This window comes from Amblyraja radiata, chromosome 4 (assembly GCF_010909765.2).
Source record: "Amblyraja radiata isolate CabotCenter1 chromosome 4, sAmbRad1.1.pri, whole genome shotgun sequence".
NCBI lineage: Eukaryota > Metazoa > Chordata > Chondrichthyes > Rajiformes > Rajidae > Amblyraja > Amblyraja radiata.
The window spans coordinates 101,984,088-102,011,084 of NC_045959.1; the positions used below are offsets into that span (position 1 = coordinate 101,984,088).

General features: G+C 43.2%; 1 protein-coding gene across 6 annotated transcripts in view; it reads left to right on the forward strand.

The window, feature by feature from the left end:
• Positions 1–454: 454 nt before the first annotated feature.
• virma (vir like m6A methyltransferase associated) overlaps positions 455–26,997 on the forward strand; it is a 64,827-nt gene continuing 38,284 nt past the window's right edge. For 3 of the 6 annotated variants that reach the window (XM_033020092.1, XM_033020097.1, XM_033020093.1), the window contains exons 1-12: positions 470–574; positions 8,527–8,642; positions 8,886–8,972; positions 9,609–9,657; positions 11,266–11,482; positions 12,600–12,719; positions 13,911–14,150; positions 16,209–17,358; positions 18,203–18,679; positions 22,889–23,043; positions 23,965–24,047; positions 25,354–25,456. In XM_033020092.1, the coding sequence (XP_032875983.1) occupies positions 515–574; positions 8,527–8,642; positions 8,886–8,972; positions 9,609–9,657; positions 11,266–11,482; positions 12,600–12,719; positions 13,911–14,150; positions 16,209–17,358; positions 18,203–18,679; positions 22,889–23,043; positions 23,965–24,047; positions 25,354–25,456 (2,857 nt within the window). In that variant the 5' untranslated portion in view covers positions 470–514. Of the gene's footprint in view, positions 575–8,526; positions 8,643–8,885; positions 8,973–9,608; positions 9,658–11,265; positions 11,483–12,599; positions 12,720–13,910; positions 14,151–16,208; positions 17,359–18,202; positions 18,680–22,888; positions 23,044–23,964; positions 24,048–25,353; positions 25,457–26,997 lie in introns of all 6 variants that reach the window. The other 3 variants (XM_033020095.1, XM_033020096.1, XM_033020098.1) reach the window with 2 other exon arrangements.

Below are 26,997 nucleotides of genomic sequence, written 5' to 3' on the forward strand. Positions count from 1 at the left end.
TCATCACTCTCTGAGAGAAAAAGTGTTTCCTCGTCTCCGTTCTAAATGGCTTACCCCTTATTCTTAAACTGTGGTCCCTGGTTCTGGACCCCCTACATCGGGAACATGTTTCCAGCCTCCAGCGTGTCCAAACCCTTAACAATCTTACATGTTTCAATGAGATACCCTCTCATCCTTCTAAATCCAGAGTGTTTGGAGGGATATCTGGATCTGGATGTAGTTCGCTGAAAAGCTCTAAGTAGAGCATCATTCAGCACTATGATGGTGGTGGGGTGGACGTGCAAAATGGACCAAGCACAGGCAAGTGAGACATGTGTGGACAAGTTGGGCCAAAGGGCCTGTTCCCACACTGTATCACTCTGTCTCTGGACACTGGATGGCCTTTGTTGTTGTCCTTGGGGTTGGGGCTGGGCCCGAGCATGCGCAGTGCCCCCACTACAACAACAACAACAACAACAACAACGCGACCGGAAGTGGCGGTGCCAGCGGAGGCGGAAGTGAGCGTCGAGCCGTCATGGCGGACGCGGTGGCGGAGCTTCTGTTTCTCGACACCTTCAAACACACCAACTCTGAGGTAAAGTAAGTCTCCGCTTCACCCCACCCTCCCTCCCTCCCTCCCCACCCCAGTTGCAGCCTGTTCGCGGCTCACTGCGGGTACCGCCGCCGCGGGGAATGGCGCCGGAGGAGGAGGAGGAGGAGCCCGGCCTCCGATGGTGGAGATTACCAGCGGGATTTAAAAACAAAAACAACGCACAGAGAGGGGAAAAAACCCACAAGCGCCTGCGGAGATACTCAACGGGTCCGGGCAGTGTCCGTGGAGAGAGGAGCGGCGGCGGGACCTGCTCTCCCCGGCTCCATCCGTCAAGGCAGAACCGGGCCTTGGAGAATTAAACCCGCATCGACCGAGGAAAGGAGGCGGGCGTGGAGAACAAAAGGGAACGTCTCTGCCATGAAGGAGGGCAAGAGGGGTTAAGCTTCAACAGCAGTGGTGTTACTGGCTGGAATAGTGTGTAAATAACACAAACAATGGTGTTACTGGCTGGAATAGTGTGTAAATAACACAAACAATGGTGTTACTGGCTGGAATAGTGTGTACATAACACAAACAATGGTGTTACTGGCTGGAATAGTGTGTAAATAACAAACAATGGTGTTACTGGCTGGAATAGTGTAAATAACACAAACAATGGTGTTACTGGCTGGAATAGTGTGCAAACGACACTAGTAATGGTGTTACTGGCTGAAATAGTGTGCAAACGACACAAACAATGGTGTTACTGGATGGAATCGTGTAAATAACACAAACAATGGTGTTACTGGCTGGAATAGTGTGCAAACGGCACTAGTAATGGTGTTACTGGCTGAAATAGTGTGCAAACGACACTAGTAATGGTGTTACTGGCTGGAATAGTGTAAATAACACAAACAATGGTGTTACTGGCTGGAATAGTGTGCAAACGACACTAGTAATGGTGTTACTGGCTGAAATTGTGTGCAAATGACACAGACAATGGTGTTCCTGGATGGAATATTGTGCAAACGACACAAACAATGGTGTTACTGGCTGGGAGTGTGTAAACGAAATTAGTAATGGTGTTACTGGCTGAAATAGTGTGCAAACGACACAAACAATGGTGTTACTGGTTGGAATAGTGTGCAAACGACTAGTAATAGTGTTACTGGCTGAAATAGTGTGCAAAGGACACAGACAATGGTGTTACTGGATGGAATATTGTGCAAACGACACAAACAATGGTGTTACTGGCTGGGTGTGTGTAAACGACATTAGTAATGGTGTTACTGGCTGAAATAGTGTGCAAACGACACAAACAATGGTGTTACTGGATGGAATAGTGTGCAAACGGCACAAACAATGGTGTTAGTGGATAGAATAGTGTGCAAACGACACAAACAATGGTTTTACTGGCTGTAATGGTGTTACTGGCTGAAATAGTGTGCCAACGACACAAACAATGGTGTTACTGGATGGAATAGTGTAATGGTGTTACTGGCTGAAATAGTGTGCAAACGACACAAACAATGGTGTTACTGGATGGAATAGTGTGCAAACGGCACAAACAATGGTGTTAGTGGATGGAATAGTGTGCAAACGACACAAACAATGGTTTTACTGGCTGGAATAGTGTGTAAATGACGCTAGCAATGGTGTTACTGGCTGGAATAATGTGTAAATGACACTTGTAATGGTGTTACTGGCTGTAATAGTGTGTAAATGACACTAGCAATAGTGTTACTGGCTGGAATAGTGTGTAAACGACACTAGTAATGGTGTTACTGGCCGGAATAGTGTGCAACCGACACTAGGAATGATGTTACTGGCCGGAATAGTGTGCAAACGATGCTAGCAATGGTTTTATTTACTGAAGTGTGTAAGCGACGCTAGCAATGGTGTTACTGGCTGAAAAGCAGTACTTCTAGGGTGGTTATCTCTGGATTGCTTCCTATATCTCGTGCTGGTGAGGGCAGGAACAGGGGATCTGAATGTGTGGCTGGGGGGAGGGAACAGGGGTTTAGATTTATAGATCACTGGGATCTCTTCTGGGGTAGGGGTGACCTGTACAAAAGTGATGGGTTACACCCTAAATGGTCTGTCCCACTTGGCGATATTTTTCGGCAACTGACGACATCATTGACTGACGTATCAGGTCACCGTGAAATTTGCGGCGTTATGACATATGACGCGCGGTGTTTTTTCAAGTGTCGCAACATTTTTTTGTCGTCGCTGGATTTCGAAATATTCAAAATCTTTTGGTGACACTGATATGACGCCGGCAGTCGCTGAAAAAATCGTCAAGTGGGACAGACCCTTAACTGGAGGGGGACCAACATTCTGGCAGGCATGTTTGCTCGTGTTACACATGTGGGTTTAAACTAAATAGCAGGGGGGGGGGGGGTGTTATCTACAGGACCCCAAACAGTAGCCTGGATATAGGGTGCAAGTTGATCAAGAGTTAAAATTGGCATATCTTAAAGATAATTTCGGTTGTTATGGGAGACTGGGAAAATCTGGTTGGTACTGGACCCCAAGAAAGGGAGTTTGTGGAATGCCTCCGAGATGGATTCTTGGAGCAGCTTGTACTGGAGCATACCAGGGAGAAGGCAGCTCTGGATTTAGTGTTGTGTAATGTTAGATAGTTAGATAGAGCTCTTAAAGATAGCGGAGTCAAGGGATATGGGGAGAAGAGGGTACTGATTGTGGATGATCAGCCATGATCACAGTGAATGGCGGTTCTGGCTCGTAGGGCCAAATGGCCTACTCCTGCACCTGCTGTCTATTGTCTGTTGAAATGGTGTAAACATTGCTAGCAGTGGTGTTACTGGCTGAAATTGTGTAAACGATGCTAGGAATTATGTTACTGACTGAAATAGGGTGTAAACTACACTGGTCGTAGGTGAAATGGGTGTAAATGACACTAGCAATGGTGTTACTGGCTGAAATGGGTGTAAAGAACACTTATCAGTGGTGTCTCTGGCTGAAATATGTGTAAACTACACTGGTAGTGGTCAGTGGCTGAAATTGTGTGTAAATGACACCAGCAGTGTAGTAGGTGACTAAAATGGGCATAAACAACACTAGCAGTGGTGTGACACAAAATGCTGGAGTAACTCAGTGAGATGGGCAGCATCTCTGGAGAGAAGGAATGGGTGACGTTTTGGGTTGAGACGCTTCTTCAGACTGATGTCAGGGGAGTGGGCATGACAGAGATTGAATGTAGTTGGAGATAGTAAGACTGGTGGGAGAACTGGGGAGGGGGAGGGGATGGAGAGAGGGCTATTTGAAGTTAGAGAAGTCAATGTTCTTACTGCTGGGGTGTAAACTACCCAAGCGCAATATGAGGTGCTGTTCCTCCGATTTGCGCTGGGCCTCACTCTGACAATGGAGGAGGCTCAGGACAGAAAGGTCAGATTGGGAATGGGAGGGGGAGTTAAAGTGCTGAGCAACCGGGAGATCAGGTTGATTAAGGCGGACTGAACGGAGGTGTTCAGCGAAACGATTGCCGGACCTGCGCTATGTCTCGCCGATGTACATAAGTTGACACCTGGAACAGCGGATACAGTAGATGAGGTTGGAGGAGGTGCAAATTAACCTCTGCCTCACCTGAAAAAACTGTCGGAGGCCTTGGATAGAATCAAGGGGGGAGGTAAAGGGACAGGTGTTGCATCTCCTGCGGTTGCAGGGGAATGTAACTGGGGAGGGGGTGGTTTGGGTGGGTAGAGACGAGTTGACCATGGAGTTGCGGAGGGAACGGTCTCTGCGGAAAGCAGAAAGGGGGGGAGATGGGAAGATGTGGCCGGTAGTAGGATCCCTTTGGAGGTGGCGAAAATGTTGGAGGATGTAACACACTGAAATAGTGTGTAAATGGTACTGATAGTGGATAGTGGACAGTGGCTGAAATAGTGTGTAAATGACACTAGCAGTGGTGTTAGTCTGAAATAGTGTGTAAACGACATCAGTGGTGTTACTGTCTGAAATAGTGTGTAAACGGCACTGGTAGTGGTTACTGAGTGAAATGGGTGTAAATGACACTAGCAGTAGTGTCACTGGGTGAAATCAAGTTCAAGTTCAAGTGAGTTTATTGTCATGTGTCCCTGTATAGGACAATGACATTCTTGCTTTGCTTAAGCACACAGAAAAATAGTAGGCATTTACTACAAACAGATAAATGTGTCCATAAACCATGATATAAATATATACACACATGAATAAATAAACTGGTAAAGTGCAAATAACAGAAAGTGGTTATTAATAATCAGAGTTTTGTCCGAGCCAGGTTTAATAGCCTGATGGCTGTGGGGAAGTAGCTATTCCTGAACCTGGTTGTTGCAGTCTTCAGAAATGGGTGTAAATGACTGGCTGAAATAGGATGTAGTGGAGTTAGTGGCTGCAATATGATGTAAACGACACTAGTGTTATTGGCTGCATTAATGTGTATATGACGCTAGCAATGGTGTTACTGGTCGAAATAGGATGTAAACGATACTACCAGTGGTGTTACTGGCTGAGGTCTTTGTAGGCCCCCCTCGGTCATGACTGACCATGGGTGATACATCCTAGCTGTTGGCTGCTTGCTCCAAACCTCGGCTAGAGCAGCGTCGCTTGTGGCTGAAGAGACCAATGCGGGAGTGACAGTCTCTGTCGCAAAGTCACATTTGTGTGTGGTCTCTGGTTTGTTGAAGTTGCCGCGCTCCTTTCTATGTGCCCGCTTGTCTGCCGCTGCCTTCAACAGCTTCTCTTCCCCCGTTTTGAGATGTTGGTTCAGGGTACCTCTCCACCTCGTGCGGTCAGCTGCAAGGCTCTCCCAGGGCTCCACATCGATGTCGAGCGCCTTCATATCTCTCTTACAGACATCCTTGTAACGTAGCTGGAGGCGGCCGACTGGTCAAAATAGGGAACATAAACAACACTAGTAGCGTTTTTACCGGCTGAAGTAGGGTGTAAAAGACAATATCAAGTGGCGTCACTGGCTAAAATAGGGCGTAAATGGCATTCGCAGTGGTGTCTGGCTGGAATGGGGTGTGAAGGGTGGTAGTTCATAACAATTGTGCTGCGTGGAGGCATAAAGCAAGTGAGATTAGAAATTATCTGGAAAGAGAAAGGAATTTAAATGCTGTAAATGTGAGCTATAAGGCTGGCATGTATAACTATCTGAAATCACTGGATTATGGAAAATTACTATGGATTTATTTATTTTTATATATACATGTGCGAACAGGTGTCAGTGGTTTTACGGGAGAAGGCAGGAGAATGGGGTTGAGAGGGAAAGACAGATCAGGCATGATTGAATGGTGGAGTAGACCTGATGGGCCGAATGGCCTAATTCTGCTCCAGTGACTTGTGAAGTAGTCCAACATCCCCATTGAGGTGGAAGAGCATTGGGCAGTGTCCCAGCTTCTGGAAGGACTGTTCAGAAGTTTGATAACAGATGGAGAAGAAGTTGTTCTTGAGTCTGATGGTGTGCCTTTTCAAGCTTCCACGTCTACTGCTGAGGGAAGTAGGGAGAAGAAGGAATGACCGACCTGGTTGGGAAGAGTCTTTGAGTATGTTGGCTATTTTCCTGCGGCAATATGAAGTTTAGTTGCAATCAACGGTGGCAAATCTGTCTGTGTGATGACTAGTTACATCCTCAACTCTCTGCGATGTCTCAAGAGTCAAAAGTGTTTTATTGACATGTATCCTGGAACGGAGCAATGACATTCTTACTTGCAGCAACTCAACAGATATGTAACCATAGTACTCAGTAGATAACGTAATAAACAACAAAAGGAAGTTTATTATATAAAACAAACAAACATATAGACGAAGACAAGTCCCTAGTGCATTCAAGTTCGGAGTTTAGTTTGAGATTGTGGTGTTCAATAGCCGATGGTTGTTGAGAAGAAGCTGCTTACATTTTTCTGCTCCATCTTTTTGATGGCAGGAGTGAAATGAGAGTATGGCCAGGGTGGTGTGGGTCTGTTGATGATGCTGGCTAACCTTGTTGAGGCAACACTTCCTATAGATCCCATTGATGGTGGGGATGTCAGTACCCGTGATAGTCTGGGCTGTGTTCACCACCTTTTGTGATCTCCTTTCTTCCTGGATATTTGAGTTGGCGAACCAGGCCGTGATGCGACCAGTCAATATTCTCTCTAGTGTACAAGAGAGTTTTCGTCGATATACCAAATCTACTTAACCTCCAAGGAGGTAGAGACGTTGATGGGCTTTCATTGTTATTTATTTGATTGCGTCGATGTGTTGGGTCCAGGACAGTTCCTCAGTGATATGTACACGCAGCAGCGTGAAATTTTTAACTCTCCTCTACTGACCCGTCGATGAAGACAAGTTTGTGGATCCTTGGCCTTCGTCTTCTCAAGCCAAGAATCTGCTCTTTGGTTTTACTGATGCTGAGAGCAATGTTGGTGTAATATCAGATGTTCCTCAAATTTAAATTGAACGTTTTCGAAAAACAATTGATTTATGGAATTTTCACTGGATAATAACTTATAGCACCCAATATCATAAAATGTGGCAAGAAATTGATTTTTTTCTTTCAAATAATCAAACCACCCTAGCCATGCTCTCACCTTGATTGGTAAGAAGGTGTAAGCTTCTGAAAGCTGTGACCATCAGGTTCAAGAACAGCTTCTTCCCAACAAACATTGGTCTCTTGAACACGAACTAAATTATGAACTGTGGACTGGCATTGGTTGCATTAAGCACTTTGCGCTTTTTTTCGCTAGTATTGAGCTTGTTAATTTTTTGTTTTTTTTGTTGTTATGTTATCTATGAGTATTGTGTCTACAGGCATGTTGCTGCTGTAAGTAGGAAGTTAGTTGTTCGGTTGTTGGTACATAAGACAGATAAGCACTCCACTCTTGAAGGGAGAAGGAAAAAAATGCTGGGGCACCGCTGAGGGGTGCTGTTTACATTGTATACATACGTTTTAACTTTTCTGCTTTTGCCCACGATCATAGTGATGGGCCACTCTGGCCAGAGTTTTCACCTGTAGCTTCCTATCTAGCCTGAACATGGGGGGGGCACCCTTGTTTACTGGTGAGGTGGGCGCATCGAATGTGCCGTGCATGTTTCTTGCCACTGAGAATTATTTGACAATTTTTCAAAGTTAGGGCTGGAGCTTTTTCTTCTGTGAAAGTCGAAAGTTCCTTCAATAATTATTCAAAATAATTTCTATTTAACAGCAAAAAATGTATTTTACAGCAAGCTGAAAAATACTGATAGGTGTTTGTTACATTAATTTAATGGAAAAGTGCCGATCGAAGCACTGGCTTGTCAATTTCAATTGCTTGTCATAAGGTCATAAGGAAGAGGAGTAGAATTAGGGCATTCGGCCCATCAAGTCTACTCCGCCATTCAATCATGGCTGATCTCTCTCTCCCTCCTAATCCCATTCTCCTGCCTTCACATAACCTCTGACATCTGTAGGAATCAAGAATCTATTCAATTCAATTCAATTCAACTTTATTGTCATTGCACAAATACGAGTACAGGTACAACGAAATGCAGTTTAGCGTCTGGTCATAGTGCAAGATAGTAGAAATAAAAATACTGGTTAAATAATGTGTGCACTGTGGATGAATTAAACTGGTACATAGGCAAATAAATGTATACAAATGGGAGAGTATAAAAGATAGCTAGCAACGGGACTGTGAGTTCAGCATTATCTCTGCCTTAAAAATATCCACTGACTTGGCCTCCACAGCCTTCTGTTGCAAAGAATTCCAAAGATTCACCACCCTCTGACTAAATAAATGTCTCCTCATCTCCTTCCTAAAAGAACATCCTTTAATTCTGAGGCTATGACCTCAAGCCCTAGACTCTCCCACTACAAGTGACACTTATGACCTGATGAATGACCTAATTCTGCTCCTATGTCTTATGGTCTTAGAACAGGAATGTGACGAGCATGTGCAAATGCTATGGAAATTTAAAAACGCTGCTGACAGAAGATTAGAGCTCCAATAAGAAAGTGCTGTTTCTAAATTTATTTTTCCTGTACCTTCTAGCATAATACACACGTGGATGTAGTTCGCTTTCCTTGTGTGGTTTACATAAATGAGGTTCGTGTCATTCCTCCTGGAGTCAAAGCTCACAATAGCTTGCCTGACAGTGGGGCATATGGGTAAGTGACGATGGGTGGGGATACCTCTTGAGCTTCTTGAATTATTAGTCAACTTAAATGTTAATGTCCTTGCAAGGGACCAATAGTCTAATAATCTTTGATCAAATTAATATCTATCAAAGGTGAAAAAAATCAGCGGTAAATTTTCTAATATAAATGAGCATCGCTGCAAGTTTATGACATAAATCGCATTGGATTAGAATGTAGTGTTTTGCTTGATGTGTCGTCTTTAATTTTCTTCAGGGAGACCTCCCCACATGCTTTTCAGTTAGACTTGTTTTTCAACAACGTCAGTAAACCAAGCGCGCCTGTTTTCGACCGATTAGGAAGGTAAGGGCAATTGTCACTCTTTAATTTGGGTTTTGATCTGCAACTGAATTGAGTGCCAGTTGTGTAAAACATTTTTTTGCGCTCATGTGTGTTAAAGTTTTAAAAAAAAGTATTTTAGCTAACTATTTGAGTCATTATCTGAATCGAGCATTTAGTTTATGGAGGGGGGGGGGGGAAGAAGAAAGAAAAAATGAAAATGTCTTTCTCTTGTTACATTTTCACAAATGCCTTCCAATCATCTCATGCATACGGGCATTCTGGTCGCCATTTATCACTTGGGAACAATAATTGTCAAAGGGTTATTGCATATTGCATTAAATTTGTCACAGTAAATTACCATGAACTGACAAGGGCTTCTATCCCTGACTGATCATGTTATTTGTTTCGGCTTCTCAATGCAGCAGAGTGTCATTCTCTGGGTTTAGAGAGAGGTTTCATTACTCTGTGCATGAGATGAATGGAGAGAGTTAAACTTTGTGATGTATGAATTCTTAAAATGGACAGAATTAAAAATGATCAGCAGGTTATTTAAAAATGTTTTAGTTGATACATCTAACGAAGTTCTATCTTAGATTTAAAAAATTGTAAAACAATATTTTGAAATAAGTGTAACCTATCTCTTATGTTCTTCCACAGTCTTGATTATGATGAAAATGCATCTATCATTTTTAGACCAAGCAATAAGGTAAGCTTGTTGCCAGTGTATGTTGTATTTTGTGAAGCAATTGCTTTTTATAACTTGTATACTGTCCTCGTTTGTCCTCCTTTTGCGATGTCATTGATTTTTATCTGTCCTTGCATTCCCTCAAATGTCAGTGAATGGGTGAGGCAGGTAAACTACATTGAGTGCTGAATTTGTTGCCTAGTTTTTGAATGGGTTGTTCCATTAACTTTTACAGTATTTGTATTTTTTTAAATTTGAGTCATATTTCCCTCTCTGGTACAGTAGATTTAGTTGGGGGGGAAAAGCCTGTAGATTATTCCAGTTCTAATTTTATCTGTAAGTTATCAAAATTTGATGTTTTAATGTTTATTTAAATTGTAAGAAAATATTTGTCTAGAAATTCTAGTTTACCATGTTGCAAACATCGAAACCTAGAAAATAGGTGCAGGAGTAGGCCTTTCGGCCCTTCAATATGATCATGTCTGATCATCCAAAATCAGTATCCCCATTCCTGCCTTCTCCCCATATCTCTTGATTCCGTTAGCCCTAAGAGCTATATCTAACTCTCTTGAAAACATCCAGTGAATTGGCCTCCACTGCCTTCAGTGGCAGAGAATTCCACAGACTCACAACTCTGGATGAAAAAGTTTTTCCACATCTCAGTCCTAAATGGCCTTACCCTTATACTTAAACTGTGACCCCTGGTTTTGGACTCCCCCAACATGGGGAACAATTTTCCTGTCCAATCCCTTAAGAATTGTATATGTTTCTATAAGATCCCTTCTCGTCCTTCTAAATTTACTGGGCTGCTTTTGTCCATTTCCAGTTTCAAAAAGAGCTCCCAAAATCATTGTAAATTTTGTGGAAACTCGTGCTATAGCATTAACAAAAAATAATGCTGAAAGGGGGTATCAGACCTACAAATACTGAGCAGACTACTAAGAAATGAGTTAGCATTTAAAGAACTTGAATGGCAGCCACAGCACAGCGGTTGGAAAGGTTACACTAAAGAGAAGGTGAAAGGGCAGCTTTGTCCTTTGGTTGTGGTAGTGTAACCTGGTAGGATAGTTGGTAGTGTAACCTGATCTTGAAATATTGGCCCAATCGACCCTTGTGCTACAATTCGTACAATGTTAGTGTGTGTCACGGTGGCGCAGCGGTAGAGTTGCTGCCTTAGACCTGGGTTTGATCCTGACTACGGGTGCGGTCTGTAGGGAGTTTGTACGTTCTCCCCGTGATCTGCGTGGGTTTTCTCCGAGATCTTCGGCTTCCTCCCACACTCCAAAGACGTACAGGTTATTAGGTTAATTGGCTTGGTAAATGTAAAAATTGTCCCTAGTGGGTGTAGGATAGTATTAATATGCGGGGATTGCTGGTCAGCCTGGACCCGGTGGACCAATAGATAATAGGTGCAGGAGTAGGCCATTTGGCCCTTCGAGCCAGCACCGCCATTCACTGTGATCATGGCTGATCATCCACACTCAGTACCCCTACTCCCGAAGGGCCTGTTTCCGCGCTGTACCTCTAAACTGAATGAACTAAAAACTATGTTTGGAAAAGAGGTGGGGTGCGATTCTGCTCGGCCGTTACTCAAATGAGTTTGTTTTCAACGTTACTTAATTCCCACAGGTCAATACAGACGGAATTGTCCTGAAAGGTTGGTACAACTGCCTAACCTTGGCAATTTACGGGACTGTCGATCGTGTGATAAGTCACGACCGAGACTCCCCTCCTCCACCACCACCACCACCACCTCCTCCACAGCAGCAGCTGCCGCAACAGCAACAAGCCCAGCAGCAGCAACACCAGCAGCAGCAACCAGCTCTTAAACGGAGTGTAAAACATGGTAAGGATTGATTTTAAGATATGTCGGGGCATGTGTTTTTTTTTTTTTGTTACTTCATGTCTGACGTTCTGTTTAAGAATCAATGATTACACACACTGCATGGTGTGGTATTGAGGCATTTAGATGTATAGCCTGAAGTTTGTTTCCCTTTTCCCCATGACTCTCAATGTGAAGAAAGGTCTCAACCCAAAACGTCACTTATTCCTTTTCTCCAGAGATGCTGTTGGACCCGCTGAATTACTCCAGCTTTTTGTGACTCTCTGGAGTTTGTTATGGTCGTTTGGGATAAATTACATGATCTCAGTGGTAGTGATAACTTGTATGTAGTTTTGTTATCTCTGACTTATTTGGAACCTTTAAAATGAGTAGCCCGAAGTTGATTTTTTGTTGTTGCTGCATTTGCTAACTTGAAACATAATCTGTTTCACTGTTTGAGGAAGAGATTATAAAGTGCAGGAGATTTATAAGAATTTTTACAAGCTATTTGGGACAGCATGGTGGAGCAAAGTTAGAGTTTCTGCCTTAGCTCCAGAGACCCAGGTGCTGTCTGTACGGAGTTCGTATGTCCTCCCTGTGATCTGCATGGGTTTTCTCCTCTCACACGCCTAAGATGTACAGGTTTGTAGGTTAATTGGCTTGGTATCATTGTAAATTGTCCCTAGTGTGTGGAGAATAGTGTTAGGGTGCAGGGATCACTGGTCGGCGCGGACTCGCTGGGCCGAAGGTCCTGTTTTCATGCTGTCTCTAAACTAAACTAAGTTCATACAGTAGACAAAAATGCTGGAGAAACTCAGTGGGTGAGGCAGAGCGAAGGAATAGGTGACGTTTCGGGTGAAGAAGGGTCTCGATCCGAAACGTCACCTATTCCTTCGCTCCAAAGACGCTGCCTCACCCGCTGAGTTTCTCCAGCATTTTTGTCTACCTTTGATTTTTCTAGCATCTGCAGTTCTTTAAGTTAATACAGTACTTTGTTGTGTTACAGTTTTTATTCACTGTGTAAGCTATTTTCGGATTTACAGTGATTTAGCAATGTTTAAAATAGAAGCTGCCTATTTTGTTTCTTGTTAGTGCTGTCTTGCTTAATTTGTTTTCTGGGTACATTTGTTTATACCTTTAGATTGGGATAAGGAGGATCAATTTAATGAAAATCCCCCAAGACCACAGCCCAGGGGACCTCGAACACCCCCGGGCCCCCCTCCTCCTGATGACGATGAAGAGGAAACATTACCTCAGACTGGTAAAGTGAAATAATTCAGTGTTGCTATCAACAATATTCAATACTGGTACCAATAATTTAAATCCAAATCAAAGATGTGCTGCCATAAATTGTTGGTAAATTCCCTTGGAATTTGTTTCCTAATCATGGATTTATAATGGAACTATATTTTGAAGTTCAATGCTCTTCATGAGTGGTATGAGTAAAGTTTTATCACATATCTGGCATCATGGTTGCTGATGTTATGGTGTATAATTGCACAAGACATTGTCTGATGGGGTATAGTGTTCGGTTTGGTCACCCAGCCATAGGAAAGATGTCATTAAGTTAGAAGGGAGTGCAGAAAATACTTGCAATGATGTTGCCAAGATATCGCTCAAATGCAAAGATGATTTGGCTTCGAGATACAACGCGGAAACAGGCCCACCGTGTCCGAACAGACCGGCGATCCCCGCACGCTAACACTATCCTACACACACCAGGGACAATTTGCATTCATACCAAGCCAATTAACCTACAAACCTGTACGTCTTTGGAGTGTGGGAGGAAACGGAAGATCTTGGCGAAAACCCACACATGTCACAGGGAGAACATACAGACAAACACCCATAATCGGGATCGAACCCAGGTCCCTGGCACTGTAAGGCAGCAACTCTAGTGCTTTATATGAATGTTGCCTGAACAGGATTAAAACCTTGTTAAATTTGGCTGGGAGGATGTTTCCCTTAGTTGAGATTGTGCAGGAAAAAGCATTGAGGTAAAGGTCAACCATGATCCTATTGCTTGAAGGGGCTAAAATGTCTTATAATTCTGTCATGGCATCATAGAGTATGGACGAGGGCCTTGCGGCCCAACTTGCCCGCGCCAACCAAGATGCCCCATCTACGCTACGCCTGCATTTAGCCCATATCCATCTAAAATGCTCCTATCTATGCACTTGTTTGTTAAATTGTTTCTTAAATGTTGTTATAGTACCTGCCTCAATTACCTCCTCTGGCAGCTTGTTGCAGACACCCACCACACACTGTGATAAAACTGCCCCTCCGGGTCCTATTAAATCTTTCCCCCTCTCACCTTATATTTAAAGGGAATAGTTTTGCACCATTGCAAATTTAATTTTAAGAAAACAATTTTGTTATTGTTGTTTTTGGAAGTTTTGTGATTAAATTCAAAGTTCTTCTCATGAAAACTTGGAACGATTTATTGTTTCAGTAGCTGCGGATAAAGCGGATGAAAGCGAACAAAGGGAGGATTACTTTGAACCCATTTCTCCAGATCGTTCTTCAACTCAGCAAGAGGCGCAGTTTTCTGAAGGTGAAGAGGAGGAGGAACCTCCAGATGATGAAGATGACGATGAGGAGGAGGATGCAGCAGAAGGGGAAGATGAAGACGAGCGCACTGTGGAAAGTATTGAAGAGGAAGATGATGTAGAGGAGGAAGTAGAAGTTGATGGTATGTTTCAGTTCAGTTTATTGTCATGTGTACCGAGGTACAGTGAAAAGCTTTTTTTGCGTGCTAACCAGCTAGCGGAAAGACAATACATGATTACAATTGAGCCATTCGCAGTACACAGATACATGATAAGGGATTAACTTTTAGTGCATGGTAAAGCCAGTAAAATCCGATCAAAGATAGTCCGAGGATCCCCGATGAGGTGGATAGGAGTTCAGAACTGCTCTCTGGTTGTGGGAAGATGGTTCAGTTGCCTGATAACAGCTGGTAAGAAACTGTCCCTGAATCTGGAGGTGTGTGTTTTCACACTTTGATATCTTTTGCCTGATGGGAGAGGGGAGAAGAGGGAGTGGCCAGGGTGAGACTCGTCCTTGATTATGCTGCCGGCCTTGCTGAGGCAGCGTGAGGAATAAATGGAGTGAACGGAAGGGTGGTTGGTTTGTGTGATGGTTTGGGCTGCGTCCACAATTTGCTGCGATTTCTTGCGGTTTTGGAATTGCGCTGTTCCCAAACCAAGCTGTGATGCATCTGTAGAATTTGGTGAGGGTTGTCTTTGTAAAAATTTATAATCCCCTGTTCAAAAGAAAATCTGGTTATGTTATTGAAAAATAAAGTTAGCATGTGTAGGAAATTTTTATATTCAAGGGAATTTATGAACGGGGGTAGGGGGAGCTGCCTTCAACTTTAAGAGCGTTGGAGCTGCTAAATTGGTTTGTTACTCAGCTTTAAAAAATAAATTCATAAACCTTTTGCTACACATACCCAACTGCAGTAATCACATTTTATAGACTTGATGCCTTGTCTGTTCAGTTTAGTTTATTGTCACGTGTACCGAGGTGTGAGGTGTAAATGGGGTAAATGGAAGGAAGGTTGGTTTGTGTAGGTGAGGCAGCTCCATAGATGCTGCCTCACCCGCTGAGTTTCTCCAGCATTTTTGTCTACCTTCAATTTTCCAGCACCTGCAGTTCCTTCTTAAACAGGTTGGTTTGTGTGTTGGTCTGGGCAGCGTCCACAATTTGCCGCAATTTCTTGTGGTCTAGGATGGAGCTGTTCCCAAACCAAGCTGTGATGCATCCCGATGAAATGATTTCTATGGCACACCTGTGGAAGTTGTTGAGGGTTGTTGGAGACGTGCTGAACTTCCTGAGCCTTCTAAGGAAGTAGAGGTGTTGGTGTGCTAATGATGTGTGCTAACATGATATTAAAAAAAAGGCCAGTCCAAGGGAAAGGGTAATTTGATGTTATTTTGTCTATCCCATTTTGGCTTCTGTACCTGCTTGATATCATGGAAGCTGCAACTCAGCTCTCCTCACCCCATGGGTTTCTCTAGGGTACAAGCTCACTGGCTAGTGATCATTGTATGGAGAAATCTCCCAGCTGGGGGAGCGGGGGAGGGGACTGTTGCATCTCAACCTTTTGGAGCTGGTCCTTCCAATCCCCAGAAAAGCTTGCATTCATTGCTGAGTGACTGTACTGCTTGCCCCATTCTGCCCAGCGCTCACAGGCAGCCTCTCTACAATGAGCAATGAAGTGATTCATTCCCGGGGCGAACAACAGTGGAGGACGGGTGACGACGGTACTGGGCCTGTACTCACTGGCGTTCAGAAGGATGAGGGGGTACCTCATTGAAACGAATAGTGAACGGCCTGGATAGAGTGGATGAGCAGAGGATGTTTCCACTAGTGGGAGAGTCTAGGACCACAGGGCACAGCCTCAGAATTAAAGGGCATTCCTTTTGGAAGGAGATGAAGAGGAATTTCTTTAGTCAGATGGTGGTGAATCTGTGGAATTCATTGCCACAGAAGGCTGTGGAGGCCAAGTCAATGGATATTTGTAAGACTGAGAATGACAAATTCTTGATTAGTAAGAGTGTCAGGGGTTTTGGGGAGAAGACAGCAGAACGGGGTTGAGGGAAAGATAGATCTGCCACGATTGAATGGCGGAGTAGACTTGATGGGCCAAATGGCCACATTCCGTTCCTCAAACTTAAGTACTCATTGTGATCATTGAAACTTAAATGAAAAAGATTATAATTGTTTCTGTGTTTTTATTTTGTAGAAGATGATGGGTATGAACAAATATCCAGTGATGAAGATGGAATTGCAGATCTGGAACGTGAAAATTATAAATTGAGCTTTGAGCTTGAGTACACTGTTGAAGATCTGACCTCTGTGCCTCCCATTGCATATGACACTTACGACCGAGAGATAGGACCCCCTTTATATTTTAATCCTCCCTATAGGACTAAATATGAGAATGAAATGGCGAGGCTGAAGGAGCTTGACCTAGAGAAAGCAGGCATGGGAAATATGGATGCTGCAGTTAAGTTAAAGGAACTTCTTGAACTCTACAAAGATGATAGGGGTGCCAAATGGGTAATGGCTTTGGAAGAGATACCGGGTTTACTCGTTAAAGGTTTAAGTTATGTTCAGCTGTTTGAGCGTGATCAGGACCATCTAAAACAACTTGTGGACTGGACATTGGATGCTTTAAGCCTTCACACAGCTATAACACAGCCCATAGCGTTGAATTTAAGGCAGCTTAAGGCTGGGACAAAGCTTGTTTCATCCTTGGCTGAATGTGGGTCTGAAGGAGTTTCAGCCCTTTCAGAGGCAGGCATCATTGACCGACTCTTTGTTCTGCTGTTTGCGGAGCACATGTCGTCTTCATTAAAGCTAAACACGCTTAAAGCTCTGGATAGCGTGATTAGCATCACGGAAGGGATGGAAGAGTTCTTGAATGCCAAAGCAGAGGAGCAGGGAAAAAGTGGGTATCAAAGATTAATGGAGCTAATACTGACTGACCAAACAGTGAGAGTGGTGACTGCTGGCAGTGCTATAGTTCAGAAGTGCCACTTCTATGAGATTGTATCCGATCTGGAAAAGATGGCCTCACAGCTGGCGGAAAGTACTCCCGTCCCGTCTAATGTCCATGAGGCTGATCATGATGCTAATTCTGGGCGAGAGAAAGGAAGTAAAGATAACGACGAAGGGGACATGGAGACTCCCACAGATTTGGACCGTTTGTTGGAAGCTTCGAACATTAGTGAAGTGGAAGTGGAAAAACTTGTAAGCATTCTCGATGAACTTCTGCAATTGTTGGAAGCCGCACCTTATTCAATGATACAACCACCTGTTAAGTCATTTCCAACAGCAGCTCGCATCACAGGTCCTCCAGAAAGGGATGATCCTGCACCATCGCTGCTAAGGTAAGTTTTTTATTTATTTAAAGGGTATGTTAAAAATGTAATTAGATTTTAATTTGTTTCGTTTGGAGATGCAGCGCGGAATCAGGCCCTTTGGCCCACTGAGTCCGCACCGACCAATGATCCCCAACGCTAACACTATCCTACACACACTCGGGACAATTTACAATTATACTGAGCCAATGAACCTACAAATCAGAAGGTCTTTGGAGTGTGGGAGGCAACCCACGCAGGTCACGGGGAGAACGTACAAACAACCACCCGTAGTCAGGATCGAGCCCGGATCTCTGACGCTGTCAGGTAACAACTCTACCACCGTGCCACCCAGTTAATTTGAGATTCTGGATTGCTGGGAAGGCAATTGCGTTTGAGAAGAGAGTGGTGAAACGTCTGCATGAATTACATAAGCTCATCGTATAATGGGACCGTACCTCAGTATGGGCGCTCCATTGATTCTCCGGCAACTGATGGTCCGGCACCTCCTTTAATCCGGACAAAATTCCGACAGCGTTGCATGTGGCGCACGTTATTTCAGGATTCCCCCAGCCCTGAAGGGGTTTATTGTTTACTACATTGTTAATTGCTGATCCTTTACGTTTCTTGCAGGCGATGGTGATTTAGGGACATGGGAGGGGTATGATTAGTGAGTGTATTAGAGGTGTATTATTGAATAATTATTACGTGGCCTCGGTTGGTGCTGCAAAATGAATAACCCGGCAATGGCTCTGGAACCAAGGGTGCCGGAAAATCGATGGTGCACCTGTCCTCATTTACAATTAGAACTGCTGATTGAAAGTTGTATAATTATTTCAAGATGTAGAAGTCTGAATGTTTAATTTTCTTGCAGGTACCTTAACAGCTGTCATTTTCTGGAATCGCTCGCCCTCCTTCTGTCTATCCCTGCAACCAACGCACATCCGGGTCTGCTGCAAGCCATTAAAGACTTGATTAAGTTTCTAATTCAGATACAAAATGGTCTTCTGTTCCTGAGTGCAGAGTACGAAGTGACAAATCTGCTGATCCGGGCCTTGTCTCAGACTCTTGATCAAGACCAAGAGGATGGTGGTAATGACGAAACATTGGCCATATGGCTGTTGTACTCGCTACAGGCATTGCAGTACGTTTCTGAACTTTTTGATTACTTGAATCGAGGTTTGTCGCTTGAGGAAACCGACCGCGCAGACATACTAGGAACTCTACACAGCCTCTACCTGGTTACCTTCCATCCAATTGGAAGAAGTGCTGTGGCCCACGTGCTACACCTGGACAAAAATCTTTCAAGTCTCATTACGCTAATGGAACACTATTCCAAAGAACTCTTGGGGTAAAGTATCTTTTTTTAATGAATCACTATGCACCCAGTGTACCACACGCATGCTTATTCTGAGGATTCTATTTCCACGGTTTGGAAAGGCCTTGATAGAGTGGATGTGGAGAGGATGTTTTCACTAGTGGGAGAGTCTAGGGCCCGTGGTCATAGCCTCAGAATTCAAGGACGTTTCTTTAGGTAGGAGATGAGGAGGAATTTCTTTAGTCTGAGGGTGGTGAATCTGTGGAATTCTTTGCCACAGAAGGCTGTGGAGTCCGTCAATTAATATTTTTAAGGCAGAGATAGATAGATTCTTGATTTGTCCGGTTGTCCGGGGTTATGGGGAGCAGGCAGGAGAATGGGGTAGGAGAGAGAGATCGATCAGCCACGATAGGGGAGAGACAATGCCTTTGCCTTCTATCACAGTGAGGAGGAGATTCACTGTGATGGATGTTTGTGTTAATTGTGTGTCTTGGTTTTTTTTTTCTTGTTGTATGACTGCAGAACTTCATTTGAGGTTCAAATGACAATAAACGGTATTGTATTGAATGGTGGAATAGACAATGGGTCGAATGGCCTAATTCTGCACCCATCACTTATTTAAAAGATTTTCTCAAACCTTTAGCCTGGATTTTAAACCATAAACGTAGTTTGGTTGGGGTAGTTGTTTTGTAAGAGGGTTTTTGCTGTTGTGATATTCATAAGTCTTGAACATTCAGTGGTTATTAATGGTGCGTTTGCCAAATTTGTGTTCTTTTGATTTCCTGCCGACTTAGCAAAATACAAAGTGCTGGAGGAACTCAGTGGGTCAGGCAGCTTCTCTGGAGATCATGGATGGGTGGCGTTTTGGGTCGGGACCGTTCTTCAGATTGTGCTGTGTAAATGCACTTAACCATTGCCCAAGATGAATGGGTGTGTTTCAAAATATCATTACTGACAATTAGGGTTGTGGTAGAGTTGCTGCCTTACAGTGCTTGTTTCCGCACTGGATCTCTAAACTAAACCTCATTTGAATGATCAATCGTCCTGTCAGTGTCCTATCTCCACTTAGGCTGCAAAGGCCTTGACTTTGGGGTCAAGGGGAATTGGATTCCTGTCTTTGCTTTGTATTGTAACATCTGACATGATATCAATGCAAAACACAAAATTCTGGAGTAACTCAGCGGGTCCAGGGATGCTGCCTGACCCGCTGAGTTACTCCAGCATTTTGTGACTTTCCATGGTAAACTAGCATCTGCAGTTCATTGTTTCTACAAGATATCTATGCACCTGTTCTGGGAATGAATATTTAGCCCACATTCTGTTGAATCAAAGTTGTTTCTAGGTCCGGAGAAGACTGTAAATATAAAAGTAATTGTAAACAAGAATAAGCAGCATTCTGGTAATTTATTTGCAAATTTATGCTATGGAGTGAATGCTTTTGGAGAAGTTTATTAAATAAATTAAGTGAAGCAGTTTATTAAAATATTATTGAAATTCTTGTGTTGTAGGAAATGGAAATGAATGTGTTTGCATATGACAGAAAAAAACGTTTTTTGTTAAAGATGCTAATGAAAATTTAAATTCTGGTTTGGAATATTTGAGTGAGAATCTGATAGAGGAACTCGGCGAGTCGAGCAGTATCTGTGGAGAGAAATGGGCAGTTGGCGTTTCAGGCTGGGATTTTTCATCAGCTTGGATGAAGGATCCTGACGCGAAACATCAATTGTACATTTCCTTCCACAGGTTGCTTGACCTACTGAGTACCTCCGGTAGATTATTTGTTATTATCTCCTTCCAATTAGGAACTCTGAAACCCCACAGATGCTCCCTCAATGCATCCGTTCCCTTCCCGTAGCCCCCAGGGGAGGCGTGGTCCTCCAACTCAAGCCGGTCCCGAACTTAAGATTCCAGCACTCCCCTGCCTCCCTCAGCAGTGCTCTTTAAAAATAAATTGCTATTGCACTTGCCCTGTGCGTTGCAATGGCAATTCGCCCTCCCCTGCTAGTCGAGCCATTGTGACGTCATCAGTTGAAGCTGGTCGTTTTAAATTCAATAGACAATAGGTGCAAGAGTAAGTTATTTGGCCCTTCGAGCCAGCACCGCCATTCAATATGATCATGGCTGATCATCCCCAATCAGTACCCCGTTCTTGCCTTCTCCCCATATCCCCTGACTCCGCTATTTTTAAGAGCCCTACCTAGCTCTCTCTTGAAAGCATCCAGAGAACCTGCCTCCACTGCCCTCTGAGGCAGAGAATTCCACAATTCAAAGTCATCTGATTTTTTTTTTGTGGGCCACCCCGACGGGAGCGCCACAGCCCCTCACGGGAGAGTCTCAGCCCCGCGCCAGGCCGCCCTCACGGGAATGTCACAGCCCCTCACGGGAGCGCCGTTCCAGCCCCGAGCCGGGCTGCCTTCACGGGAGCGAGCCCAGGGCAAGTCCTGACTGGCTCTGCCTCCGGAGTCTCGAGGTCGCCAGCTCCGCCATTAGGCCTCAGCGCAGACGGAGGCAGAGAAGGGGGATACGACAAAAAAGTCACATTCCCCCGAAGGGAGAGACAGCAAGCCCTGTTTCAACCCCTTTCAACCCCCCCCCACCCCACATAAACACAACCTAAAAACCAAAAACTTAACTAGACAAAACGGAAAACAACAACACAAAAAAGTGAAAACAAACGGACTGCAGGCGAGCTGCTGCTGCCGCCAGGCCGACTACCGCGCGCGCGCACACACACACACACACGTAATTTTTAACTCGCTGTATGTCATGTTGTCACTTGCGGGCGGAGCACCAAGGCAAATTCCTCGTATGTGAATACTTGGCCAATAAACCTATTTATTCATTCATACACAATGCTCCAGACAATTTGAATTCCTAATTTGCTCCTAGTTTTACAAGACTTCTTTTGACCGTGCTGCGTACACATTTTTCTCTCTTGCTCGACATACATCCTTTAATGCAATGTACTCCGAGGCACCCACTTGCAAGTGAAAAGCATTGTTATGCTACGATACGAGATAATTTTATTTATCCAGAAGGGAAATTGACCTGCCAATGGTCATAAAACACAACAAGATACATGAAACATGAAATTAAAGTGGCGAGTGGAAAGGATTGGGGATGTGCAAAATTTGGGGAGGGAAGTCGGTCTACCCCACGACAGAAGGGGGAGGATGTTGTACAGTTTGATAGCCACAGAGAAGAAGGATCTCCTGCGGTTATCTGTACTGCATCTTGGTGGAACCAGTCTGTTGCTGAAGGTACTCCTCAGATTGACCAGTGTGTCATGGAGGGGGCTGAGCTTTTATTGTCCAAGATGCTCTGCAGTTTGAGGTGGATAATGCAAGTATCCACCAAGCATTATGTTGTGCTGGATAATGCATTCAAAACCTAAGTAATTACTACTTTTTAAACTTTCTGCAACATTTATATTTCTAATGTAAGAACTTTATGAATGATCAATATTTCTCTAACAGTTTTTAAGGAAAATAATGTTTAAAGTCATTTATTTGTAGCTATTTACATTTTTCGAAACGCAGCTTAAAGCCCTTCTGCTTCTGTCTTTATGGACCATGTCCACTTGCTTTTCTGTATAGTATTATAATTTACAGTGCTTTTATTAATTAAAAGCCATTGAAATGCAGAAATATAACTGTATGGCAATGTCAACACTATATTAAACCTGACATTGTTTATGTAGACGTGGATGATTGGTGATCTGTGGACAATTCATCAGCTTTGAAGACTCTCTTAGCAAAGATTATGCAACTGTCTGGTTATTATAATTGCTATTCATTTCTATTTCCTCCACCTCCATTTTCATTAGACAGAGGGTGGTGAATCTGTGGAATTAATTGCCCCAGATGGCTGTGGAGGCGAGCCAATGGATATTTTTTTAGGCACAGGTAGATATTGATTAGTACAGGTGCCAGGGGTTATGAAGAGAAGGTCGGAGAACGGGGTTAGGAGGAAGAGATAGATCCGTCATGATTGAACGGCGGAGTAGACTTGATGGGCCGAATGGCCTAATTCTGCTCCTATCACTTATGAACATTCCACTCATCCATCCACTCTCAGCCTAGTAGTGTTTGCAATAAATAAGACTAGTTAAGTGCAGAATTTGTGGATTCCAAACTTCTGAAATGGAGAAACAAACTATTGGTACTAATTGTAGTGATGGCAAATGATACATTTTTCAATTTGTGTGTGATGTGATGCATGTCAACTTATTTCAAATTCCAGGGATACAAAGTCGAGAAAATCAGTTGCGTGCAATTATGCATGCATGCTTATTTTGCTAACAGTGCAGTCCACCCACGATGGACAAATGCTGGAGCAGCATTCAGTTGGGCTGCTGAGACTCTGCAAAGCTGACGACACCAACCCCAAACTTCAGGGTAAGATCATTCGAATCGTTTTCTCTCAACACATTCTCTACGTTCTCTCCAGAGATGCTGCTTGTCCCGATGAGTTGCTCCAGCTTTTTGTGTCCATCTTCGATATACATGTTTGATGCTGAATCATGTTCTTAACTTTGTAGAAGCTTATATGGGTGGGTTGGGTGGCCTTGCCGTTAACACCACCTCTTCCCTGGCCATCAGCACAGGGGTTCAATACTGTCACATGTGCAAATGCGCAGTGAAATTATTTTCCTACAAACAGTCCAGTAAAGTATTGTATAGGATTGTCTGAAGAAGGGTCTCGACCCGAAACCTCACCCATTCCTTCTCTCCAATTATGCTGCCTGTCCCGCTGAGTTACTCCAGCATTTTGTGTCTATCTTCCAGTAAAGTATTGCCCTACCCAAGCACATCCCGATTAGCAAAGCATACAGAAATAGTCTACTGAGTCCGCATGCATGAGATGCCATGTTTTGGCGCCATTTTCAGAGTCCAGTCCACACTCTAGTTCTCGTGAGCATTGCCCATTCCAGACAAGCCCCAGGGCAAGTCAAGGCTGCGTGCACAGACCCCAGCTCTACTTTTGAGGAAAAAATAGTTATAACCATACAACAAAGTCTTTCTAATTCAGCATCTGTGATGTTATAATATGGCACTGTATGTATGCAATCTAATGTTGTCTTAAGAATCTTTACATATTGTGTTTTAAAGTTAGCACGAGCATGATTTAGATTGTGATTTTTAACCAGTCTATTGGACTGAAGCTACCCAAAATAGTCTTGCACCGCATCTAACAATAAACTTAATTTAAACATTTGTAATGTTTTGGGAAATACTAAACATAAGTTGCAGAATGTACGAGTTTAGGAATTCTATATCAGGTGATATATTTTTCCTTCAATTGTTCTTGATTTTTAGAATTAAGTAAATGGGTGGAGCCCCTGAAAAATCTGAAGTTTGAAATAAATTGTATTCCTACACTTCTTGAATATATCAAACAGGTGAGTTGCATGTTAGATGTCTGTTTTCTATAGCTCATTCATAAAAATTGCAGCGATGGTTCCACTATATTTTCATTTTGTTTTTATTTATCGATAAACCAATTATGAAGTTATACGTTATGGAAACAGGCCCAACCCATCCATCCCCACCCAACAAGTTGCCCAAGTGAACTCCAACCAGTGCTTCTAGAGCTGCACGCTAGTAATCCTCCTGAAATCTAAGGAGAAACTATTCCTGTATTTTTAGTTTAAACTTTTAAGTACGATTGCATATTAACTGAAAAAAACAGTAGATAATTAAGATTAAACTAATGAGTACATACCTATTAGTTCGAGTACATACCTTCGAGTACATACCTAATTCATGTTTGTATTTACAAAGGCACTGAAATTTGTAGACAAGCAGCTAGTCTAACTAGTTTATATGTGGTTGTATCCTACATTTAATTAAACGGCTTTAATCATGCTTACCCATCCTGTTCTATTGCCTTTCATCTGCCTATCCAATCCAACGTTAATTGTTGACGCTCATTTTGCCAAAACCTTAAGTGAATTCCAAGTTTATTTTCTCTTTTAAATCTTAGCATTTAATGAGTTGCCTCATTCCAAGTTCTTAGCTATGGAAAAAAAACATGGTTCAATCTATCTGATCCGTACCAAAAAATAACTAGTTTCAAGTAGGATAACATTAAGATAACACTGGTTACATTTTTGAGTAGTTGTTATACAGATGGGAAATATTTGGAGGAAGCTAAAAGCGTTAGTACCCTGCAAAACAAAGAATTTAGCTGTGACATGTCATGTGATAATATAGTATCATTCTTAAATCATTGATAGTACTGTTAAGGACTGTTTAGGCCATTCTTGTAACTATGCAACCAGTAAAATATGAAACCGACAATTCAGTCCAAGAACAAGCCAAGCAGGGTTCACTGTTTTTGGATGTGTTGCAGTGGATAAAGGCCCTCGACAGCACACTGAGTCTACGCAATCCAACAATCGCCCGTATATTAGTTCTATCCTATACGCACCAGGGACAATTTACACAAGCCAATAAGCCAACAAACCACGTCTTTGGAATGTGGGAGGAAACTGGAGCACCTGGAGAAAACCCACGAGGTTACAGGGAGAACATGCAAACTCTGCAGAGACAGCACTAGTCAGGATCGAACTCGGGTCTCTGGCACTGTAAGGCAGCAAATCTACCGCTGCAATAATTCTTTCAATTATCTGCCAGATCAGATTAAAATGATTTAGCCTAAGCATTTTCATATTTAGCGTAACCAGTTTCATCTTGTGTTTTCAGAACCTGGATAATTTGACCATTCAGATGACTCAGGAAGGTGCTGGATTAACCTCTGCTCTACGTGTTCTTTGCCACATTGCCTGCCCCCCTACACCCCTTGAAGGTATGATACTTGATCACAGCGATAAAATTGTATAAAAAAATTTAAAAAATTGCTGGACGGACTCATTTGTGAGCAACATTTGTGGGCGATATGTCTCAATCCAAAATGTCACCTATTCCTTCTCTCCAGAGATGCTGCCTGACCTGCTGAGTTATTCCAGCATTTTGTGTCTATATCTTCCCTATATCAGGACTAAGAGTGCAAAGGCATGATAGCTAGTTATCTGGTGTTGGAAAGAACTACAGATGCTGGTTTAAATTGAAGGGTCGACACAAAATGCTGGAGTAATTCAGCGAGACAGGCAGCATCTCTGGGGAGAAGGAATGGGTGACTTTTCCGGTCAAGACCCTTCTTCAGATGGTTATCTTCCATCCTCACTCTCAGGCCTTATGCAATACCTTGACTTAATGGCAAGTTGCTCTTCCCCTCACAGATGATACTTGATCCACGGATCTTCAGCAGTTTGTGATTTGCACTAAATCTCAATATTATCTGTCCATTTTGTCTTTTCATAGAATGGTAATTATGTTTCAATATACTGTTTACTACAGCTGATTTTACCTCTTTGAAAGCATAACAATTTTAATCTATCTCAACTTCAAAAAAATTTTTTTTACATAGAGCACAGAATCATTTAATATGAAGTAGATAGTATATTTACTCACATTCCTTGGAATTGTGGATTATCACATGGATAGGATGGGATACGGGACAAATGCGAGCAGATGGAACTAGCTTAGATGGAGTATCATAAACATAGAAAATAGGTGCAGGAGTAGGCCATTCAGCCCTTCGAGTCAGCACCGCCATTCAATATGATCATCCAAAATCAGTACCCCGTTCCTGCATTTTCCCCATATCCCTTGATGCTGTTAGCTATAAGAGCTCAATCTAACTCTCTCTTGAAAACTTCCAGTGAATCCATTGCCTTCTGTGGCAGAGAATTCCACAGATTCACAACTCTCTGGGTGAAAATGTTTTTCTTCATCTCAGTCCTAAATGGCTTACCCCTTATTCTTAAACTGTGACCCCTGGTTCTGGATTCCGCCAACATCAGGAACATTTTTCCTGCACCGAGCCTGTCCAATCCTTAAGAATTTTATATGTTACTATAAGATACCCTCTCATCCTTCTAAACTCCAGTGAATACAAGCCCAGTCGATCCATTCTTTCCTCATATGTCAGTCCTGCCATCCCGGGAATTAACCTGGCGAACCTACGCTGCACTCCCTCAATAGCAAGAATGTCCTTCCTCAAATTAGGAGACCAAAACGGCACACAATACTCCAGGTGTGGTCTCACCAGGGCCCTGTACAACTGCAGAAGGACCTCCTTGCTCCTAAACTCAAATTGTCTCGCAATGAAGGCCAACATGCCATTAGCTTTCTTCACTGCCTGCTGTTCCCTCGTCCAAACCGTTAATATATATTGTAAATAACGGGTCCCAGCACTGAACCTTGCGGCATCCCGCTAATCACTGCCTGCCATTCTGAAAAGGACCCGTTAATTCCTACTCTTTGTTTCCTGTCTGCCAACCAGTT